Source organism: Petaurus breviceps, unplaced genomic scaffold (assembly GCF_028583685.1).
Source record: "Petaurus breviceps papuanus isolate PSGF00001 unplaced genomic scaffold, PetGlider_PUasm1.0 76, whole genome shotgun sequence".
Taxonomy (NCBI): Eukaryota; Metazoa; Chordata; class Mammalia; order Diprotodontia; family Petauridae; genus Petaurus; species Petaurus breviceps.
This window is the reverse complement of record NW_027186473.1, coordinates 66,249,648-66,274,089: the sequence shown is the minus strand read 5'-3', so window position 1 is coordinate 66,274,089 and position 24,442 is coordinate 66,249,648. Positions and strand designations below refer to the sequence as shown.

Below are 24,442 nucleotides of genomic sequence, written 5' to 3'. Positions count from 1 at the left end.
TCCTTGATGTTATATTCCTCCCTCCCAGTTAGGCAACAGGCCCTAGCTATACTTAAGAAATGAAATTAAGCAGTATCTGCTGATGATGGTCAGGAAAAATGTGATCAGATGAAATGTTCTCCTTTTTAGAACTTTACAGTCTTATGGAAAATCAATAACATCCCCATAAAGTACCCCAGGATTTCAACCAGCCACATTAGTTCTGAGAACTTAGGTTCTAGGCCTTGCTTAACAGCCAAAGAGTGATTTCTTTTAACTGAATTATAATTTATTTTATTTCTTTGCCATCAAGTGTATATATGTACATGTGTGAAATATAACACATATGCTTCATTTGTTTATTTTTTGTATACATGAAACAATATACTTTATGAACAACAAAGTAGTTGTAAATGGCTTAAAGGAAGCTAGATGTGATCTTCCTGTGTGTGTGTGCTAATCTTCATATGTATATTTTCCAGAGAAATTCTAAATCCCTTTTAAAAAGACCAGTCACTATATTTCTTAGAAGCCTTGACCCAATGAACTCTGGGAACTGCTAACACTTCTACACATAAAAAGGAAGTTTTTTTAGACTATGGGATGGTTTCATAATAAAACTCCTGCCAGGTTTCAGGACCTATTGCTGAGCACTACTCACTTGGAATACGGGAAGGACAGTAAGCCCAGCTATAACAATAAAAGAGAAGCTTGATCAGGAACTCAGTTTTGTGATCTTTCTCAAGCCTACCTAGTCTGGACCTCATGGTGCCAGGAACTTGGACCAGTCTGGATACACATTAACAGTCTACACTCATAATAATGAAGACTTGAGAAGTGTAAAAGGAAGGAGGGAATAAAAAAACCCAATCTCCATCTTGAATTCAGGCATCTTGGTAACTCTCTCAGGGATAACTCAGGAGATTTGCTTTAAAAAGTTAAGGCCAGGAAGATTTGGGTTCAGGTTCTCTCTTTGCCACATACTGTCTCTGTGACTGTGGGCTAGTCCCTTAAACTCTCATAAATTTCACAGAAGGTAACAATCTTCACCGATAAAGGTAATTTCCTCACCTGTGAGTTACCTTTGCCAGTAAAATCACAAGTCAGGTGCCAATCTCTATCCTATTTTAAGAATATGTCTCTATATCTAATTTTCTCTGAATTAACTATCAATTCCTCTTTAGAATACATTATGCCGCTGGCTATTCCCATTGTGATTAGGTGCCTTATACCTATGAGATTCAATGTCTCAAGCTGCTCTGTAACTGAAAAGTTATAGGAATATTTCCTGGAACTATAATTGAATTGGCATGCATAACCACTGAGTGTGAAATACAGGATTTGAACCTAAGTCTTCCTGACTTTAAATATGACTTTCTATTCACTACCACACATGGACTCACCTTTTAACTTAACAGCACCTGATATTCTTGGGTACTATCCTGTTTTCTAAGTACTCCTAACCAGGCCCAACCCTGCTTAGCTTCTGAAACAGAAACTCGCTGGGGTTGGTGTTACTATATAGATATCCAGTTAGTATACTTTCCCAAAAAGGAATGTGAATTTATAATGTCCCATCCTGGGGACAATAGTAATTGTCTGGATCATGCTTCTGGCTGTTTCAATCAGCACTGAGGGGGATTCACTATGAAAATTTTTAGGATAAGATCTTCAGTTTTTGAAGCTAACTATCCACCATGTCAGGATGCTTCTTTTTTAAAGCAATTGGGGTTAAGCAACTTGCTCAAGGTTACACTGCCAGTTAATTCTGGGTGTGGTGCTAAGTATCTGAGCTCAGATTTGATAACAGGTCATCCCGACTCTGGGGCTGGTGCTCTCACTCACTGCGCCACCTGGCCGCCCCTAAGCAATTGGAGTTAAGTAACTTGCTCAACATTATATGGCCAGGTGTTTCTGGGTGGGTGCTAAGTGTCTGAGCCCAGATTCGATCCTAGGTCATCCTGACTCTGGGGCCGGTGTTCTTACTCACTGAGCTACCTGGCCGCTCCATGATGCTTCTCTTTTTAAAACATATTCCAGTGACTTCACTTTTCTCTATAACCCACTATTAATCTCTATTAGGTTTCAGAATTCACAGCTTTATTTACTTATCTGTAAAATGTAGGTAATCGCTTTTTCCACCACTTGGTAATAGTCCAACCAACGTTAAACATAAGAGAACAATATTAGGATAATGACTTATACTGTGACTATTGATAGTTGGATTTCACTGAGTATAATGAGAAATATGTATAATAATAAGAGATTGTAAATGGCCCATGTATTTCTATCATTACCTCACTATCTACATTCAGGTGTTTTGGTAACCCAGGTCATCTGTCTAACCATCGCCAATGGGCCCAGGGCGAAGCAAAACAGGAATGAAAATTATTATTAGGGTTAACAATAAAAATGTTAAATAGTCTTTAAAGTTTGTAAAATGTTTTGCCATATATTTTCTGATGTGATCCTCACAACAACTCTGTGAAGAAGATGGAATTAATACTGCTTATTTTACAGATGAAGCTACTGAGCATAAGAAATGTGATGTGATTTACTCAGGGTCACAGGGAAAGGAGATGTCTATGGAAGGATGTACAAATACTTCCAGAATAACTACAACATAAATCCATAAAACAGAAATAGTCGGGTGATGCCAAGATAGTGGAGCAGAAGCAGGAACTCATTTGAGCTCCTCCATGAATTCTGTCAGTAACCTCTAAAAATTGAATCTGAACAGATTTTAGAGTGACAGAATCCATTGAGAAATGGAATGTAGCAGATTTCCAGGACAAGAAAGTGTGCATGTAGGACTGGGCAGGAGGAGTACAGAAAGCATAGGGGCTACAACAGCACAGACCTGAGACCAGAACACAGAGGAGTCAGAGTGAGCCCCAGCTAGCAGATTCACCCACCCCAAGGGCTCTTCTCAGACCTCAGCACTTCCTGAAGAAGGATGTGTCCCAGCAGGCTAAGAGACAAACAAAGGGCCTGCAGCAGATATAGCAGCTTTTCCTAGGGCAGATATAGCAGCTTTTCCTAGGGCTATCAAGCCCAGATGTTTAAAAATCACCTATCTCAATTTCAGGGAGCCAACATGGTGGAGTAAACGCTAACTGCTCTAATCTCCCTCCCTGACCCTGAAAACACAGAGATTATTGTTCCAATGTAAAATCCTGAAATAGTGGAAGCAGTGGCAGGCTTGTGAGTCCTAGAGGAAGGGTGTGATTGAGGCTGTGATGAACCTGAAGCAAAAGGTAGGAGGCATCCCAACAAGCTCCATCTCAGCTGACCAGCCAGAGATCCCCAAAACCAGGGGGAGTGAAGCAAGCAATCACTAACACGAGAAGTCCAGGTATACATTAGCACAAGCAGGGGAATCTGCAGACACCAGTGTAACAGGCCTTCAGCTACTGGGCCTTCCCAAGCTCTAGCCCAGGAGCACAGAGGCAGAAAACTGAAGTAATCAGACCACTCCTCCCCCAGACCTTATTCTATAAGGCTCAGGGTAACCCAGGAGAAATACTGAGTGTCCTGGTCTTGGCCTCAGTCTAGACACACAAAGGCTACAGCACACGAACTCAACAATCAGGCCCCTAGCTCCCAGCTTGGGAAGTGTGGTTCAGAGCCCTCTGTACCCAAGAAATCCACTTGAAAAGCCAGGAAACAAGCTATCACAATGGGCCAGAAGCAACTTGGAAAAGCAAGACCAAAGATTATTGAATCCTATTATTGTGAAAGAGAAGAAACACTTTCAGAAGGAGACACCACCAACTCTACAGCCATATGTGCGCTCACAGAAGGAAATATGAACTGGTCTCAGGCCAAAAAACATTCTTGGAAGAGCTCAAAAAAGATTTTAAAAGCCAAATTAGAGAGATAGAAGATAAATTGATTAACTTTTTAAATTGAAATTGCCAAAATGGAAAAAAAAATCTCACTGAAGAAAACAAATCCTCAAAAAGTAAAATTTGTGAACAGGGAAGGGAGGTTCAAAATCCAACTGGAGAAAATACCTCCCTAAAAATGAAATCTGAACATATGAAAAGGGAACTTCAAAAACTAACCAAGGAAAAAATTCAGAAAAAATTAGAATCACTCAAATTAAAACTAATGACTCTATGATGCATCACGAAGCAGTCAAACAAAACATAAAGATTGAAAAATTAGAAGAAAATGTAAAACATCTCATTGGAAAAACAACTGATCAAGAGAACAGATCCAAGAAAGATAATCTAATAATTACTAGTCTACTGGAAAGCCATGATTAAAAAAATAGCTGGACAACATCCTCCAAGAAATTATGAAAAACACTCTCCTAAGGTCCTAGAATCAGAGGGTAAAATAGTTATTGAAAGAATTCACTGGACTCCTCCTGAAAGAGATCACAAATTGAAAACTCCAAGAAATACAGTAGCCAAATTCCAGAATTATAAGGTCGAGGAGAAAATACTGCAAACAGCCAGAAAGGAACAATTCAAATATTGTGAAACTACAGTCAGGATCACACAGGACCTAGCAACTTCTACATTAAAAGACTGGAGGGAATAGAATATGATACTTCTTAAGGAAAAATAGCTTGGACTACAACCAAGGATCAACTATCCAGCAAAACTGATCATAATATTTCAGGCAAGGAGATGGTCATTCAGTAAAATAAGCGACTTTCAGACTTTCCTGATGAAAAAGCCAGAGCTCAATGGAAAATTTGATCTCCAAATACAAAACTCAACAGAGACATAAAAAGGTAAACAAGGAAAACAGACACACACACACACATGCACATAACTTGTGATTCAATAAGAACAAACTGTTAACATCCTTATATGGGAAGCTAATACCTGTCAATATTGAGATTTATATAATTATTGAAAAATTTAAAATGGATATACATAGAATGTGTGGGTATAGTATAAATGAACTAATCTGATGATTTCACTCTCATTAGTTTTGGTTCAAGGAGGAATTAACATAATCTGTTAAGTTTAGGATTCTAATATGAAAAGACACAAAAACTCAGTACAGTAGAAAGGGGGGAGGAAGAAGAGCACTGTATGAAATTTACTCTCATCAGATTGGGTTTAAGGAGGGAATAACATATTTTGTTAAGTATAAAAATCTGTTGTGCCTATAGACAGTAGGAGGAGTAAGGGGGAAAAAGGGGAGTGGTTAGAAGGGAGGGAAATAGTAGTAAGGGGGATAGGTAGGTAAAGGGAAGGAGGTGTATAGGGAGGGAATACTGTGGGAGGCAGTGGTCAAAAGGAAAACTCTAAAGGAGGGAAAGGGAGGAACGAGTAATAAAAGCATAAAGAGAGGAGGGAATAGGATGGAGGAAAAGATACAGAGAGTAATCTTAACTGTGAACATGAATGGGATGAACTCTGCCATAAAACAGAGGCAGAAAGGAGAATGGATTAAAAACCATAATTCTACAATATGCTGTCTACAAGAAAAAACATTTGAAATAAGGGATATACCGAGGGTTTTATCATGCTTCAGCTAAAGTTAAAAAAAAACAGGCATAGTAATCCTTTTCTCAGATAAAGCAAAAACAAAAATAGATCTAATTTAAAGAGAAAAAGAAGGAAACTATATCTTGCTAAAAGGCACCATTAAGAACGAGGCAGTAGGGGCGGCTAGGTAGTCCAGTGAATAGAGTACCTGACCTGGACTCAGGAGGACCTGAGTTAAAATCAGGCCTCAGACACTTAATACAAGAACTAGCCATGTAACCTTGGGCAAGCCACTTAACCCCAACTGCCCTCCAAAAAAGCAAAAACAAAAAACGAAGCAATATCTTTACTTAACATATATGCACAAAGAGGTATAGCATCAAAATGCCTAGAGGAGAAGTTAAGGGTATTAGAGGAAGAAATAGCAAAATTATTCTAGTGAGGGACCTCAATCTCCCCCTCTCTGACCTTGATAAATCTAACCTGAAAAAAAATCAAGAAAGAAATTAAGGAGGTGAATAGAATTTTAGAGAGGGTAGCTATGATAAACCTCTGGAGAAAACTGAATGGGGATAAAAAGGAATATACCTTCTTCTCAATGGTATGTGGCACATACACAAAAATTGACCATGTACATGGGCATAAAAATCTCACAATCCACTACAGAAAGGCAGAAATATTAAATGCATCCTTTTCAGATCATAATGAAATAAAAATTACATATAATAAAGAGCCATGGAAAGATGATAGACTAAAAACTACCTGGAAACTAAATAATTTAATCCTAAAGAATGAGTGGGTCAAACAAGAAATTACAGAAACAATCAGTAACTTTATTCAAGAGAATGACAATAAGGAGATAACATACCAAAACTTGTGGGATGCAGTGGAAGGAGTTATTAGGTGAAGCTTTATTTTTTATTTGCTTTTTGGAGGGCAATTGGTGTTAAATAACTTGCCCAAGGTCACATGGCTAGGTGTGTGTGTGTGTGTCTGTATGTGTGTGTTAAGTGTCTGAGGCTGGATCCGAACTCAGGTCCTCCTGACTACAGGGCCGGCACTCTACTCACTGCACCACCTAGCTGCCCCTTAGGGGAAGTTTTATATCCCTGAATGCATACATGAATAAAATAGAGAAAATGGAGGTCAATAAATTGGGCATGCAACTGAAAAAGCTAGAAAAAGAACAAATTGAAAATCCCCACTTAAATACTAAATTAGAAATACTTAAAACCAAAGGAGAGATTAATAAAGTTCAAATTAAGAAAATTATTGAATTAATAAATAAAACTAACAGCTGGTTTTATGAAAAATCAATAAAATTGATAGACTTTTAGTTAATATGATAAAAAAGAAAGAAGAAAATGAATATCAAATGAGTATCAAAAATGAAAAGGGTGAATCTACCACCAATGAAGAAGAAATTAAAACAAAAATTAGGGAGGATTTTGCCCAATTGTGAGCACATAAATTTAACAATCTTAGTGAAATGGATGAATATTTACAAAAACAAAGATTGCCCAGATTAACTGAAGAGTAAGTAAATTACTTAAATAACCCTGTCCCATAAAAAGAAATTGAACAAGCCATCGATGAATTCCCCAGGAAAAAATCACCAGGGCCAGATGGATTTAATAATGAATTCAATCAAACATTTGAAGAATAATTTATTCTGATACTTTATAAACTATTTGGGAAAATTGGAGGAGTACTACCAAATATTTTCCTGACACAAATATGGTACTGATACCTAAATCGGGAAGAGACAAAACAGAGAAAGAATATTATAGACCAATTCAATATTTATAAATAAAATATTAGCAAAAAGACTACGGCAAGTCATCATGAGAATACTACACTTTGATCAGGTAGGATTTATTCCAGGAATGCAAAGATTGTTCAATATTAGGAAAACCCTTAGTGTAATTGATCATATCAACAAGAAAACTAGCAGAAATCGTATGATTATGTCAATAGATGCAGAAAAGCCTTCTGACAAAATACAACACCCATTCCTATTAAAACACTAGGATGTAGAGGAATAAATGGAATCTTCCTTAAAATAATAGGTCATATCTACCTAAGACCATCAGCAAGTATTATATATGATGAGGATAAGTCAGCAACATTTCCAATAAGATCAGGGGTGAAACAAGGATGTCCATTATAACCCTTCTTATTCAATTTTCTGCTTGAAATGCTAGCAGTAGCAATAAGAGAAGAAAACGAAATTTAAGGAATCAAATTAGGCAAAGAAGAGATTAAGCTATCACTCTGTGCAGATGATACGATAATATACTTGGAGAATGCTAGAGAATAAAGTAAAAAAAATACTTGAGATAGTAAATAAATTTAGAAAATTTGCAGGATATAAAATAAACCCACATAAATCCTTGGCATTCCTATATATTTCTAGGGAAAACCAACAGCAAGAGAAAAAGGAGAAATTCCATCTAAAGTTACTGTAGACATTATAAAATATTTGGGAATCTACCTGCCAAAACAAATCCAGGACCTATATGAACACAATTACAAAACACTTTTCCCACAAATAAAATCATTTCTAACTAACTGAAAAAACATCAGTTGCTCGTGGCTGGGTTAAGCAAATATAATAATGACAATTTTACCTAAATTAAATCACTTATTTAATGCCATACCAATCGAGCTACCAAAAAAAAAATCATTTGGAAGAACAAAATGTCCAGAATATCAAGGGAATTAATGAAAAGAAATGATAGGGAAGGTGGCCGAGACATACCTGGTTTTAATCTGTATTATAAAGCAGTAGTCATCAAAACTACTTGGTACTGCCTGAGGAATAGAGTAGTGGCTCAGTGGAATAGATTAGATACCGAAGACACAGCAGTCAATGACTATAGTAATCTACTGTTTGATAAACCCAAAGACCCCGGGTTTGGGGATAAGAACTCACTATTTGACAAAAAATGCTGGGAAAACTGTAATATAGTATGACAGAAACTGCGCAAAGACCAGTATCTTACACTGTATATCAAAATCAAGTATAAATAGGTGCATAATCTATGTATAAAAGGCTGATGCTGTAAGCCATCTGGGAGAGCAAGGAAAAGTTTACCTGTCAGATTTATGGAGAAGGGAATATTTTATGACCAAACAAAAGTTAGAGAGCATTATAAAATGCAAAAAAAGATAATTTTGATTACATTAAATTGAAAAGTTTACGTACAAATAAAGCCAATGTAATCAAGATTAAGAGAGAAGTGGAAAATTGGGAAAGAATTTTTACAACCTATGTCTCTGATAAAGGCCTCATTTCTAAAATCTACAGAGAACTGAGTCAAATCTATAAGAACACAAATCATTCCCCAATTGATAAATGGTCAAAGGAAATGAACAGGCAGTTTTCAGAGGAAGAAATTAAAGATATCTATAAGCATATGAAAAAATGCTCTAAATCACTATTGATTAGAGAAATACAAATCAAAACAACTCTGAGGTACCATATATCACCAGTCAGATTGGCTAAGATGACAAAACAGGAAAAATGATAAATGCTGGAGAGGATGTGGAAAAATTGCAACACTAAGGCATTATTGGTGGAGTTGTGAACTAATTAAACTATTCTGGAGAGCAATCTGGAATTATGCCCAAAGGGCTATAAATAAGTAAATAACCCTTTGACCCAGCAATACCACTTCTAGGGTTGTATACCAAAGAGTTCAGAGAAGTGGGAATAGGACCCATATGTACAAAAATATTTATAGCAGCTCTTTTTGTGGTGGCAAAGAATTGGAAATCAAGGGGATGCCCATCAATTGGGGAATGGCTGAACAAGTTGTGCTTTGAGAATGTAATGGAATACTATTGTGCTATAAGAAATGAGGAGGAGACAGTCTTCATAATAATCTGGAGAGACTTATATAAACCAATGTTGAATGAGAAGAACAGAAACAGGAGATATTGGTATACAATTACAGATACAACATGTGTGTGACCACTAACTTTGATAGACTGGGTTCATCTCAGCAATGCAAGGCTTTAAGGCAGCTCCAGAAGACTCATGATGGAAAGAGAAATCCACATTCAGAGAAAGAAATATAGAGTCTGAATGAAGACTGAAGCAATTGCTCTCTCTCATTTTGTTTTGTTTCCTCTTTCTCATTGTTCACTCCATTGGTTATAATCCTTCTTTACAACCTGACTAATGTTTAATATGAAGGTATCTGTAGATCCTATATTTTATTGCATACCTCCATGGGGAGGGGTAAGGGGGGAGGAGAGTGAGGGGGAGCAAATTTGATTACAAGGGAATTGTAATAAGAATGTAAATTTTGAAGATCTTCCCTGCCCCTAGGCTAATGTGCACCTGAAGCCTGGGGTGGGAGGCTTGTTTTTCAGTAGATACTTCTTGATTGGCCAGTGAGTCAATAAGGTTGTTACATTCTCTGAGCCAGGAGAAGGCTATATAAGCCCTGATGTGTAGCTTTGTTTTGGGACTCACTTTGAGAAGTATTCTGTGATTTGATCTGAATTCTGGGAAGCCGTTGTTGAGAGTCCCCCGGCTTTGAAAAACCCAGAATGGGGAAACCCAGATGTTGACTGGGTATGGATGTAATGGTTGGACAGTTTGGAAATCTGTCTACTTGATGTTTCTGTCTTGATAATTATGCCTGTATACTTTGAGGTTCGGGGTGCTGACCTTTTCTCCTGAACAAGGTAAACGATATATGTCTGACTGATTAAAATAATCTTGTTAACCCATTTTGAGTTGCTTTCCTTTAACAAAGCAGATCCAAGAACCTGTGTGAGCAGGCACCCTGGGGACACTGGGGTGCTTGCTGCAACAGGAATGTGGAACTGAATGTTGTAAACTAAAAGTAAATAAATAATTTTTAAAAAGAAATAGCCTAAAAAAAAGCAGTTATCCTCTTATTCATACCAACTTACTGAGAGAGATATCACTAGTGGAAAAAAATCCAGTACTTTGTACAGTTTTATGTTTTTACATTTTTATTTTTTAAATCATATTTTATTCTTTCTAATTTATAAGCATTTATCTCCACTCTCTCCTACCTCCTCTTTCTACTGTGAAGAAAAATAAAACCTTGTAACTAATACACTTGTATTCCTCAGGTTAAATAAGTCAATTTCCTTTAATACTCCTTTATAAATCTTATAATGCTTTAAAGTCATCTTTGTGACACTTATGAACATTATTTACATTTTTCTCAATATTCTGCAAAGTCTAGAAAAAACTCTAGAAAAGACCTGACAAATGGAAAATAAAATAGGAAGATAGCTTTATTCTTCTACAAATTAGAATCCCATTGCTCACTCTTTAAACAATGGAATTACAATTTTGATTAATGTTTATTTTGTGAACCACTATGACTCCTTAAGCTTTTTCCCACTGTTTTCATGTGTGAGTAGTTATATCCCAATTCTAGGCTGAAAGGCAGCTTAATGGCCATCCAATCCACCTCATTCTATTAGCAGGAATGCAGCCTACAGTATATTTCCAGCAAGTGGCTATATAATCTTTGTGGAAGACTTCTGGTGAGAGGGAAACCCCTGGCCCCTAAGGATGGCTCTTTTTCTCCTTCTGGAAGCTCTAAATGAAAGGGAAGTTTTCCTTGCATCACACCTAAATTGGCTTCTTTAGATGTCCCACATATTACTTCTACTTCTAGAGTCACCCAGAAGAACAAGTAAAATCCCTCATCCTTAACACAGACCAGCAAATACTAAAAGGCAGTTTTCATGGCCCCACCAGGTCCTTTCTTCTGCAAATAAAATATTCCCCAGTTTTTCAAAGGCATAATCTCAAAGTAAACGCAATTCTCCAAATGTGGCCAGACTAGAAGAACAGGAAGATCACCTCTTAGGTCAGTCTTTAGTCATAGACTCATGGAACCATTGGTTCACAGATCTAGCAATGGAAAGTAACTAGAACTTCTAGATCACCCATTTTACCTCCTCCAACATATACACACATATGTACATACACACAAACACATGCACATTTATATATATATGTATGTGTGTACATATGTGTATAGATGTATACATATATCATAGGCTCAAGAAACCACTGGATCACTGATTTAGCCATGGAAGGGAACTTCTAGGTCACCCATTCCAAGTCATGTGTGTGTGTGTGTGTGTGTGTGTGTGCGCTTATTTTCATATGTATATTTTCTAGAAAAACTAAGATTTAGAGAGTTTAATTGACCTACCCAAAGCCAAGTGTCAACACCACAGTAACCTTTCTGTAGGCCTTATTTACACAGAATAATGTGAACAAATATAATTTACTCACTATTTCTTAAACTAATAGCATAAATATTGTATTTCTAGATCTATTGCATTCATAGAGATTATCACTAAGATCATTTAATCTCATAACACTTCAGTTATTTTTCCTGTTTAAATTTCTTACCTGCTGTATTTTACTATTTTTTCCTATGAAAAAAATGAAAAAAAATTTTTCCTATGACCGCTACAGTAAAGCAAATAATTTCACATCCTCAATAGTTTTTTCTAATGAGGATAAAACATTTCTGGAGGAAGGTGGAACCAAGATGACAGAGTAGAAGCAGGACCTGCCCAAGCCAAGGCTTTAGCCCCAGGGTGGGCCTGACGAGCCGCTGGCCGGAGGGACTCCAGATCAGCAGTAGCTGTGGCCGTTTCCAGAATTATCAACACATAGATGTGAAGGACAAAGTGAGAGGTCAGTGCAGTCTGGACTTTGGGACCCAGTAAGTGGGAGTGCGTGGCTTTTTCCCCCAGGGCAAGAAGCCACTGAGATGCCAGCACAGCCAGCCAGCGCCACTTGGTGGCTACAGCTCCTGGCCTGCAGAGTGTAGGGGGACCAAGCAAAAGTCTGAGGGGTAATCGCTGTTGCTTTAACCTTCTTGGATCTGGATTGTAGTCTAGGGTGGAGGTCCTGGGGTGTGTGTCCAGCTTGCCAGAGCATGTGGAGACCTCAGAGGGGGCACCCATCTAATACCTCCAGCAGTTGAGAAAACCCCAGAGTTTGGGATGAAAGCTCCCCTGTCTGGTAGCAGAGTCCTACTGTGGCAAAAAGCCCAGGGATCAAGTGGCTGAGGGGCGACATGACCAGGCAAAGGAAACAAAGCAGACAGAGATTCCAACATTACACTCCTATTTTGGGGACAAAAATGATCAAAGCATGGAACAGGAGGAAGACAGTGAAGTCAGAACCCCTGTACCAAAAGCTTCAAAGGAAAATACAAGCTGGTTGCAGGCCACAGAGGACCTTAAGAAGCAGATAAGAGAAGTTGAGGAAAAATTGGGAAGAAAAATGAGAACAATGCAAGAAAATTATGAAATGAGTGTCAACAGCCTGACTGAGGAAAATAACACCTTAAAAAAGACTGACTCAAATGGCAAAAGATGCTCAAAAAGGCAATGAGGAGAAGAATTCCTTAAAAAGCCAAATTTGCCAGATGGAAAAAGAATCTCAAAAGCTCAATGAGGAGAATCATTGCTTCAGAATTAGATTGGAGCAAATGGAAGCTAATGACTTTATGAGAAATCAAGATGCTGTTAAACAGATCCAAACAAATGAAAGAAGACAATGTGAAATATCTCATGGGAAAAACCACTGACCTGGAAAATAGATCCAGGAGAGATCCTTTAAAAATTATTGGACTACCTGAAAGCCATGATCAAAGTAAGAACCTAGAAATCATCCTCCAGGAAGTTCTCAAAGAAAACTGCCCTGATGTTCTAGAACCAGAGGGTAAAATAGAAGTTGAAAGAATTCATCGATCACCTCCTGAAAAAGATCCCAAAAAGAAAACTCCTAGGAATAGTATAGCCAGGTTCCAGAATTCCCAGATCAAGGAGAAACTATTACAAGCAGCCAGGAAGAAACAATTTGAATATTGTGGAAACACAATCAGGATAACCCAGGATCTGGCAGCTTCTACACTGAGGGATCAAAGGGCTTGGAATATGATATTCCAGAGGTCAAAGGAGCTGGGATTCAAACCAAGAGTCACCTACTCAGCAAAACTGAGTATCATGTTTCAGGGGAAAATATGGTCATTCAGTGCAATAGAGGACTTTCAAGCATTCTTGCTGAAAAAAAAAAAACAGAAAATTTGACATTCCTATACAAGAAGCAAGAGAAGCATGAGAAGGTAAACAGGGAAAAGAAGTCATAAGGAACTTATCAAAGTTGAACTATTAACATTCCTACATGGAAAAACAATAATTGTAACTTATTAAACTTTTCTCAGGAGTCAAAGGGAATAGAAATATATATATATATATATATATATATATATATATATACGTATATATATACATATATATATATGAGGGTATATGGGCATATGAATACATATGTGAATGTGTGTATATATGTTTACAGGTATACATGGATAGCACAGGACCAATTTAACAGGAAGGGATGATACTTAAAAGGTGAAATTAAGAGGTGAGAGGAATATAATGAGAGGAGATGGGGAGAGACAGATTGGGGTAAACTATCTCATACAGAAGAGGCAAGGGAAAATGGTTACAGTGGAAGGGAATAATAGGAAGGAAAAGGGAATGATTCAACCTTATTCCCATTGAATTTGGCTTGAGGAGGTAATTAAATACATACTAAATAGGGTATCCCACCCTCCAGGAGACTTGGGGGTAAGGGGATGGGAGGGGGGATGATGGAAGGGAGTGCAAGCTGGGGGGGAGGGAAGTTGGAAGCACCCACTTTGAAAAGGGATGGGATCAAAGCAGAGAATAGAACAAGTGTAGGTGGGATAGGAGGGAGGGAAATATAGTCAGTCTTTTACAATATATCTACCATGTTACTGTTTTGCATTAGCCACACATGTACAACCTATACTGAACTGCTTATCTTCCCAGTAAGGGTGGATGACAAGGAAGGAAGGGAATGAATCTGGAATTCAAAGTTTTAAAATCAAATATTCAAGTACATATATATATATTTATATGTATGTGCATATACATATACATATACATATATATATATATACTATTATTAATACTATTCTACATGTAATTGGGAAATAAGATATACAGGCACTGGGGCATAGAGATCCACTGGAAAAGTTGAAAGTGGTATGGGAGAAAATACGGGAGAGAGTAGATTGGAGGAGGGAATATCCTGTGGGACTGCTATTTTGGGGCGGTGGGTAGGGAAAAATCGGGGAAAAAATTTGTAACTCAAAATCTGGTGGAATTGAATGATGTAAATCATAAGTTAATAAAGCATTTGAAAAAAAAACATTTCTGGAGACAAAATGATATTTGAGCAAAACAGAGTGATTTTTATTACCTTAAATCATGATCTCCATGACATTTTCATGAACACGGGTGAGCATGAAAAAAAAAATGTTTCCTTTCCACCTGAATTAATATGCTTGTGTCAACTGTGAAAGGAACATCCATCTGATCTACTTAGAAAGAGGGAGCAGGTTAAGGTACTCACTAGTTTTACTCGGTGTCCAGGAGTGGCACTGATTTCCCATGTGCATTCCTTCCTACTTGGATACTTGTCTGGCCAGTTGGGACTGCTAATGACTCCATTTGGACTGTGAATCTTCTGTTCACAATCTGCTGTACCAATGATGACATTAGTTAGTTTGGGAACTTATCCTAATGTAAAGTCAGAAAATAAGCAGATTAAAAAAACAACCATTGTCTTCTAGAATGAAATGACTTTCAGGAAACTAATCACTTCTTCAGTCTCTATTATCACAGTCACTAATTTCACAAACTCATTGAGAGTGATTAGTTGGCATTTATTTTCTTGCTAACATCAAATTAATCATATTGATCAGGAGTTAGATAAATTCCTAAAAGGAAAGGAACTCAATGCCTAGTTAAAACTGTTATATCTTTAGTAAAGCCATTAGCAGAGTAAAATATAGAATGAACAAGAAAATCAACATATAAGTATATATAAGATATGTAAAGCAACACTACAAACAAAAATGAATTAACCCATTTGAATTCATTCATTAGTAGAATTACAGATGATTTATATATTGGAATGAGAAAGTTTGCATGTAGTTTTCCTAAAAGATATCTTATTGATCCTATATGTCTCCAGTTTTCAACCAAATTATTTTAGCAGAAATAGGTGAGTAATGTTTTAAACCAAATAGTTCAACTCAGAGGCAGATTTTATTCATGAATGGTGTGTGAACAATCACCTATTACATGCCAAGCATTGCGCTAAGTGTTTTACAAATATTATTATCCCATTCATTTACAATAACACTGTAAAGTAGGTGTTATTATTATCACTGATTTACAGTTGAGGAAACTGAGGTAAACAGAGGTTAAGTGACTTGCCCAGGGCCACACAGCTAGCCTATGTCTAAGATTGGATTTGAACTTACATCTTCCTGACAACAGGGCCAGGACTCTTATCTATAGCACCACCTCTCTGCAACAATTCATTTGTACTGTGCTACAAAGTTACAAAGCATTTTACATATATTATCTAAATTTATTTAAAATGATACATATATAAATAATGATACATCATCTATCTAAAGGCGAAACTAATGGGAACAATAGTACTATAGCTAATTATTGTTTCCTTTTGTATGGGGGAATGGGAGAAGGAAGACAAATTATACTGATGTGGAAAAATCCCACTAAGGAAGCTTCCACTAAGCCCACAAAAAGCAGATTTGGTAGTCTGCTGTAACTTTGAGCCTTAGATAGGTGACTGGGGCAATGGATAAGTTAAGTGACTTGCATAGGGTTACAGAACCAGTATATGTCAAAAGTAGCCCTTAAACCCAGGTCTTGCTGACTCCAAGATCAATTCTCTATCCACTATATAATGCTGCTTTCCCCAAAATGAATGATTTAATGAATTAACCAATTAAAAATAACACACTAAGGGTTTACTATATCCAGAAATTGTGCTGTGAATATAAATAAGCAAGTTTATTATGATGTCTAATTATCCCAGACAATTCACATACTAAAAGGCAACAGAAACAAACTTTTTAGTGTATACTGATTGTCAAACATTTGTCATTGTTCTTCTGGTGCTAGTTGTTATTGTTGTCTTTCCTGCAGAACTTTGCAAGTATTTTGTATGTAGAGTGATCTATTTGGAACCATTATTTTCCACAATGATAAAACAATAAAATAGTTTATACTTTATAATGATAATGTTTTTTAAATAATGTTGACATTTATATATCATTTTAAAGTTTAGAAAGCACCTTGTATACTTCTTCTCATTTGAGCCTTACCACAATGTTGTCAGGCTATTTAGAGAAGAGGAAACAAGGATCCTTGATGTCAAAGTGCCTTGCCCACAAGTCACATTGCTAGTAACTGTCAGGAGAGGGATTGTGCCCAGATTTTCCTGGCTCTATTCATTATGCCTTGCTACTTTTCAGAATTGGTCTGTCAGAATTGTTTCAGCACTTAAAGAGATGAAGCTGACTTTTTAACATTTGCATACAGATTCTTAATTAGAAAAAAATACGTCAAAATATTTAATACCTCTATTCAAAAGAAAATTGCCTGGAAAAATGCAAACCTAATGCAAAATTTTCTCTCCTTGGGAAGATGTTTCTATTTTCCTTAATAAAATTCTAGAATGGATTATTTATATTTAAAGTTTGCCTGTGAATACTAAGAGCAATAACAAGTGCTACCAATGAGCTAGCATATGTTCATTAATAATAAGTCATTCCAGGCTTATTCTCACTGAATTCTTTGATTGGAATGCTAGTTATGTTGAAAAATAAGAGGAATTTTTCAGATATGGCATATCATTTGATTTCTACAAAGCACTGTACTAAATTTCTCATAATATCCTAGCAGAAAAGATGGAGAACAAAAGATCAATGAAAATGCACTTTGCAGAATTTTTAATTTGGTGGCTGATGAGACTCCAGGGGCCTTGACTGAAAGAACAGTATGAATCTGGAGAAAAATCTTCAAAAACAATGCAGAGGGCTCTTTTCTTGCCCCAGTTTTGTTCAATATTTTTATCAATGACTTAGATGAAGGAATAAATAGCATGCTTATCAAATTTGTAGGTGAAAGAAAGCTGAGAGATATAACACAAGGATTCTGATCCACAGGATCTTTACAAGTTGGAGTTTTAAAACATATGAGGATAAATGTAAAAACCTACACTCATGTTCAATAAATTAGCAACAAAAAAATGATAAGGGAGATGTGGTTAGAAAGTAGTTCATGGAGGGGCAGAGGCAAGAGTAAAAGCAAGGACTCTCCAGAGCTTTCCCCCAAACCCCTCTAAATACCTGTAAAAAATTACTCTAAACAAATTCTAGAGCAGCAGAACACACAAAAAGGGGGCGGGGCAGAGCCAAAATGGTGGAGTAAAAGCAGGAATTTAAATGAGCTCATCCTCAGTTATCTCAAATAACTGTAAAAAATGACTATAAAAAATTTTAGAGCTACAGAACCCCAAAAATGACAGAATTAAATATATCTCCAGCTGAGGACAACCTGGTAAACCAACAGGAGCAAGGGCCTATCACATAGGGCTAGGAGCAGAGCGCAACCCAGTGGCCATAGACTGACCAGAGAAGATTTCAGGAGATCAAATCACTGGCAGCTGTGGTGGTTTCCAGACATCTCAACCCATAAACATCAAAACGAAAATAAAAGTCAGTGGGGAACTGGGTGAGGGAAGAGCATGGTCCAGCCCCAGCCCCCAGGGAGGTGGAGGTGGCAGAGGCTGTAGCTGCTGCCATGGCAGCTTCTTCCAGAGCTCTAGGCCCACAGATGGTGGGGGAACCAAGCAACTGACCAGAGGGCAACTGCAGAAATCTCTCACTTTGCCCTGCTTGGACCTGGGTCACAATCTTGGGTGGTGGTCCTGTGGTGAGGAGCACTGGTGTGGGACTTTCTTGAGGCTGTGGAGAGGCAGTCCTCCCCACAGTTCTGAGGCAGGTGTCTAGAAGAAGCTCTGACAACAATTGAGCAAAACCCCAGAAATCTGGGACACAGCACTCTCCACCCTGGAAGCAAACTTCTACTGTTGCAAAGAGAACACAAAAAAAGAGTGAAACAAATCTCCAGCCCAAAGAAACCTAAAAGGTTGACAGGAAAGAACTGTTGCACCAGGCTGAAATTGGAGTGCAGTCCAACGCAGGTTGTGCCAGACGAGACCCCAGCAAACCCAGAGCAGGTTTCAGGGCAGCTGGCAGCTGTGGTAGTTTCCAGACTTCTCAGCCCACAAACGCCAGACAACTTAGAAGGTCAGTATGACTGTTGAACCTGGGTGAGAGAGGAATGCAGTCCAGCCCTGGCCCCACCACACCCTAGGCCCCAACAAACCAGGAGTAAGCCTTGGGAGTATCTGAATCAGTGGCAGTACTGGTGAAAACAGTGGCTGCTTCAAGGCAGATTCAGCCCACACATGATAAGTGTTTCTAACAACTGGTCAGAAGGAGATTTCAGGAGTCTCTTTGCTAGCAATGAAGCAGGGCTCTGTTGCTTTGGCCATACTTGTATCTGCCACCTAGGTGGCATTTTAGGGGCTTGGAGGTACACTGGCATAGCAATGCTTGTGGCAGCAGTGGAGATGGATACCTCTTTACATTTCCAGGGCAGAAAATAATCTTTGTGTCAGTCAGACAAGAGAACAATCTAGGAGAGAATACACTGTTCCTTAGATCATACCACCATATAAAAACTGAAAACTTACAGGTCCCTAGAAGTATATCTGAAAAGAGCTGCATGTAAAACCCCTGAAGCTTGGAACAATATACCCTCCACATTGGGAAGTGCTGTCCTATCTTAACAAAGAGTTAAAAAAGTCAAGTAATAGGCTGGAAAATGAGCAAACAATGAAATAAAAAAACAACCTCACCCTATAGAATCTTAAACTTTGCTGACAAGAAAGAAGACAGAAAAGTCAAAGCTCCTACATCCAAAGCCTCCAAAAAATATGAATAATTTTCAGGCGATGGAAGAACTGAAAAAGGATTTTGAAAATGAAGTTAGAGAAGTAAAGGAAAAATTGGGAAGAGAAATGAGAGTGATGCTAGAAAATCATGAAAAATGACTGAGAGCTTGGCAAAGGAGATCCAAAAAATCCTGAAGAAAATAATGCCTTAAAAATAGACTAACTCAAATGACAAAAGAGATCCAAAAAGCCAATGAAGAGAAGAATGTGTTAAAAAGCAGAATTGGCCAAATGGAAAAGGACGTCCAACTGCTCACTGAAGAAAATAATTCCATAAAAATTAGGATGTTTCAAATGTAAGCTAATGACTCTATGAGAAATCAAGAAATTATAAAACAAATCCAAAAGAATGAAAAAATAGAAGACAATATGAAATATCTCATTGGAAAAACAAAGTGACCTGGAAAATAGATCTGGGAGACATAATTTAAAAATTGTTGGACTACCTGAAGGCCATGATAAAAGAAAATTGTAAAGAGCCTAGACATCATTTTTCAAGAAATGATCAAGGAAAGCTGACCAGATATTCTAGAACCAGAGCACAAAATAGAAATGGAAAGAATACATAGGGTGGAGCTTTTTGTCAGCCTGTGATGCTTGGCAGTCGCATGCTTCCTCCTCTCTGTGCCCGACCTGAGGTGGCGGCTGTGGGCCGGAGTCAGGGCCTGGGGCTGAGCTGGGCCAGGCTGGATGTGCAGCCTCTGGGCTGGGATGAGCTGTGGCTTTGCCGCCTCAGGGCAGCACTGGCCAAGATATGGCCAGCACAGTAGTAGTTGTGGGACTGACAATCACTGCTGCAGGATTCGCAGGCCAATATGTTTTGCAAACAATGAAGCATATGGAGCCTCAAGTAAAGCAAGCTATTCAAAGTCTGCTAAAATGTGCTTTCAGTGGTGGCTATTACAGAGGCAGGATTGAACCCAAAATGACAAAGTAAGAAGCTGCACTAATATTAGAAGTAAGTCCTATAGCCAATAAAGGGAAAATCAGGGATGCTCACCAATGAATCATGCTCTTAAACCACCCACTCAAGGGAGGATCTCCTTATATAGCAGCCAAAATCAATGCAGCCAAAGATTTATTAGAAAGTCAAGCTAAGAAGTAAAATTAATACACAGACAATTTTAAAATTATATATATATATATGTATATATATAACTTTATGTATAGGAGTTCTGATGTTTTATAATAACTTCATAAAAGCTGTAATATTTCTTTAAAAAAAAGAATACATGGATCACCTCCTGAAAGAAATGCTCAAAGGAAAGCACACAGGAATATTATAGCCAAATTCCAGAGTACTCAGATCAAGGAAAAAAATATTGGAAGTAGCCAGAAAGAAACAATTCAAGTATTGTGGAAACACAAGCAGAATGACACAAGATTTAGCAACTTATGTATTAAAGGATCAGATCACTTGGAATATGATATTCTGGAGGTCAAAGGAGCTAGGATTAAAGTCAAGAATCACCTACCCATTCAATGAATATAGTACTTCAAGCATACTTGATGAAAAACCAAGAGTTGAACATTAAATCTGACTTTCAAATACAATACTCAAGAGAAACATGAAAAGGTAAACAGGAAAGAGAAACAATAAGACACTTATTATAGCTGTACATTAGTACATGGAAAGATGATATTTTCAACTCATTAGATCATTCTTATTAATAGGGTAGAGGGAATACACACACACACACACACACACACACACACATATATATAGACAGAGGGCACAGGTGTGAGTTGAATATGAAGGATGATATCTAAAAAATAAAATTAAGGTATGAGAGAGGAATATATTGGGAAAAGGAGAAAGGGAGAGGTGAAATGGCATAAATTATTACACCTAAAACAGGCAAGAAAGTATTTCCAATAGAGGGTAAGAAGGGAGATGTGAGAAGGAATGGGATGACCTAATTTCATCAGAACTGGCTTAAGGAGGGAATAACATACACTCTTTTGGGTATGGAAATCTATCTTACCCTACAGGAAAATGGGGTGGAAGGGGAAAAAAGAGGGGACAATAGAAGACAGGGCAGACAGGGGGAAGGGCTAATCAGAAACAAACATTTTTGAGGCGGGATAAGTTAAAGGAAACAACATGACTATTATGGAAGTGTTTTGCATGACTACATATGTATAACCTATACCGAATTGCTTGCCTTCTCAATGAGTGAGAGCAAGGAATAAGGAAGGTTAAGAATTTGGAACTCAAAGTTTTAAAATTAATGTTAAAAATTTGTTTTAGGGGAGGCTAGGTGGCGCAGTAAGAGCACCAGCCCCAGAGTTGGGAGACCTGGGATCGGTTCCTGCCTCAGATACTCAGCCAAAACAAACAAACAAACAAAAAAAAACTGGCCATGTAACCTTGAGCAAGTTACTTAACCCCAATTGCTTTTAATAAAAAAAATTATTTTACATGTAACTGAGAAATAAGATACACAGGCAATGCGGTATATCTATCTTACCCTACAGGAAAATAGAAGGGGAAAGGCATAAGAGAAGGGCGCAATGATAGAAGGGTGGGCAGAATGGAGGAAGGGATAATCAGAAGCAAAACACTTTTGAGGAGGGACAGTATGAAAGGAGAGGGAGAATAGAATAAATGGGGGTAGGGGAAATAGGATGGAGGGAAATATAGTTAGCAAAAGTAACTGTAAAAAAAAATTTTTTTTTTGGCAGGCCGGGAAGGCACGGTGTGGCGTGGCAGATGCCGGCCGGGAAGGCGCGGCGCAGCAGACGCAGGCCGGGAAGGCGTGGCATGGCAGACGCAGGCCGGGAAGGCGTGGCGCGGCCGGCAGATGCAGGCCCGGAAGGCGCCTGATCAACTCAGAAGGCAAGTCTTCCCAGCAACCACAAGGTCCACTACCAGGCCTATGACCAAAGGTCTGGGACTGAAAAGAGCATGGTAAGAAGCAAATACAGGGGCCCCTGTACTGGACAGCAAACACTCCTGGGGCTACCACTTCATAGCCCAGAAATCTTTAAAAAAAAAAAAGCCCCTTTCAGGACCTCCAAAGATGGGGCTGACACTTGCTCCAAACCCCCCCTCTGACCCTGAAAACATAGTAACTATTGCCCAGGGCAAAACCCTCTACAGTAAAGGCTTGGGATCCTAGAGGAAGGGTGTGGCTACGACCCTGCCTCAAAATGGATAGAAAGCACACTACAAAGACAAAGACTCTGGAGTCCTACTATCCTCAGAGGGAGGAACCAACCTCAGAGGGAGACAATGTGGACTCCACACCCACAGCTGAAACTTCAACAGGGAATGGGTCCCAAGCACAGAAGGCTCTCCTAGATGAGATCAAAAGGAACTTTAAAACAAAATGAGAGAGATAGAAGACAAAATGAATAATTCTCTCAAAACGAAAATAGCAGAATTAGAAAAACATCATAATGAGGAAAACATCTCTCTAAAAAGAAAAGTGTAGGATATGGAAAAGGAGCTTCAAAAATTAACCAAGGAAAATGATTTGCTAAAAACCAGAATTAAACAAATGGAAACAAATAACTCTATGAGGAACCAAGAATTAGCCAAGCAAAACAACAAAAATGAAAAATTAGAAAAAGACGTAAAATACCTCAAGAAAAAATAACTGACCTGGAAAACAGATCCAAGAGAGATAATCTGAGAATCATAGGCCTACCAGAAAATTATGATGAAAAAATGAGCCTGGACAACACTCTCCAAGAGCTCGTTAAGGAAAACTGCCCTGAGATACTAGAACCTGAGGGGAAAATAGAAATCGAGAGAATCCACCGGACACCCGCTGTAAGAGATCCCAAACTGAAAAATCCTTGAAATGTTGTGGCCAAACTCCAGAACTACCAGATAAAAGAGAAAATACTTCAAGCTGCCAGAAAGAAACAATTTAAATATCGAGGGTCCACAGTGAGGATTGCACAGGATTTGTCAGCCTCTACACTAAAAGATTGGAGGGAGTGGAATACAATTTTCAGGAAGGCAAAAGAGCTCGGGTTACAACCAAGGATCACATACCCAGCGAGACTGAGCATATTCTTCCAGGCAAAGAGATGGTCATTCAATGATATAACAGAGTTCCAGACCTTCTTGATAAAAAAGCCAGAACTCAATGGAAAATTCAACCTCCAATTATGAGATGCAACAGTGACTTAGAAAGGTAAACAAGGAGAACACACACACACACCCTGCTATTTGATAAGAGCAAACTGGTTATAGACAAATAGAGGGCATGACTATAAAATACACAAAATGACGATTTAAAAAAAATCTTGTTAAGGGCTACAAAGGGACTGCAATGGAAGAAAGGGAATGGTTGAAGTGGAAAAGGGTGAATTATGCCACTCATAACAACCAGTTAAGCATAGGACGCTATAGAGAAGAAACGCAAAAAGTATCATTTTAGAGGGAAAGAGGGGAGGGAGAGGAGCTTCGCATGAGATTTGTTCCTGTCATTCTTGATGCGAAGAAAAAATAGCATACTTCATTAAGTATAACAATATCCTACAGGCAGTAGGAGGGGGAAAGGGTTACGAAAGGGGGTGGGAGTGGTTTGTAGGGAGGGAAGTAGTAAGGGGAAAAGGGGAGGAAAAGGGAGGGGGGCCGAAAAGGGAACAGTGAGGGAGGTGGTGGTCAAAAGGAAAACTATTAAGGGGGGGAAGGGAGAAGGGAGGGAAAATAGGAACATTAACAGGGGCAGGAATAGGATGAGGGGAAAGAAACAGATAACAATCATAACTGTAAATGTGAATGGAATGACCTCTCCCATAAAACAGAGACGGATAGCAGAATGGATTAGAAATCATAATCCTCCAATATGCTGTTTACAAGAAACACATCTGAAACAGAGGGATACACACAAGGTAAAGGTAAAAGGCTGAAGTAAAATATATCACGCCTCAGCTAAGGTAAGGGGTAGCAATCCTTATCTCAGATAAAGCAAATGCAAAAATTGACCTAATTAAAAGAGATAAGGAAGGAAACTATATCCTGTTAAAAGGCACCATCGAGAATGAAGCAATATCACTACTTAACATATATGCACCAAGTGGTGTAGCACCCAAATTC

General features: G+C 38.2%; 1 protein-coding gene and 1 pseudogene across 2 annotated transcripts in view; one reads left to right on the top strand and one right to left on the bottom strand.

Annotated features, from left to right (window-relative positions):
* TLL1 (tolloid like 1) overlaps positions 1–24,442 on the bottom strand; it is a 341,130-nt gene that overhangs the window by 45,820 nt on the left and 270,868 nt on the right. For both annotated transcript variants that reach the window (XM_069105652.1, XM_069105653.1), the window contains one exon: positions 14,899–15,026. In XM_069105652.1, the coding sequence (XP_068961753.1) occupies positions 14,899–15,026 (128 nt within the window). The remainder of the gene's footprint in view (positions 1–14,898; positions 15,027–24,442) is intronic.
* On the top strand, positions 20,141–20,491 carry LOC138174866 (mitochondrial import inner membrane translocase subunit TIM14 pseudogene; annotated as a pseudogene).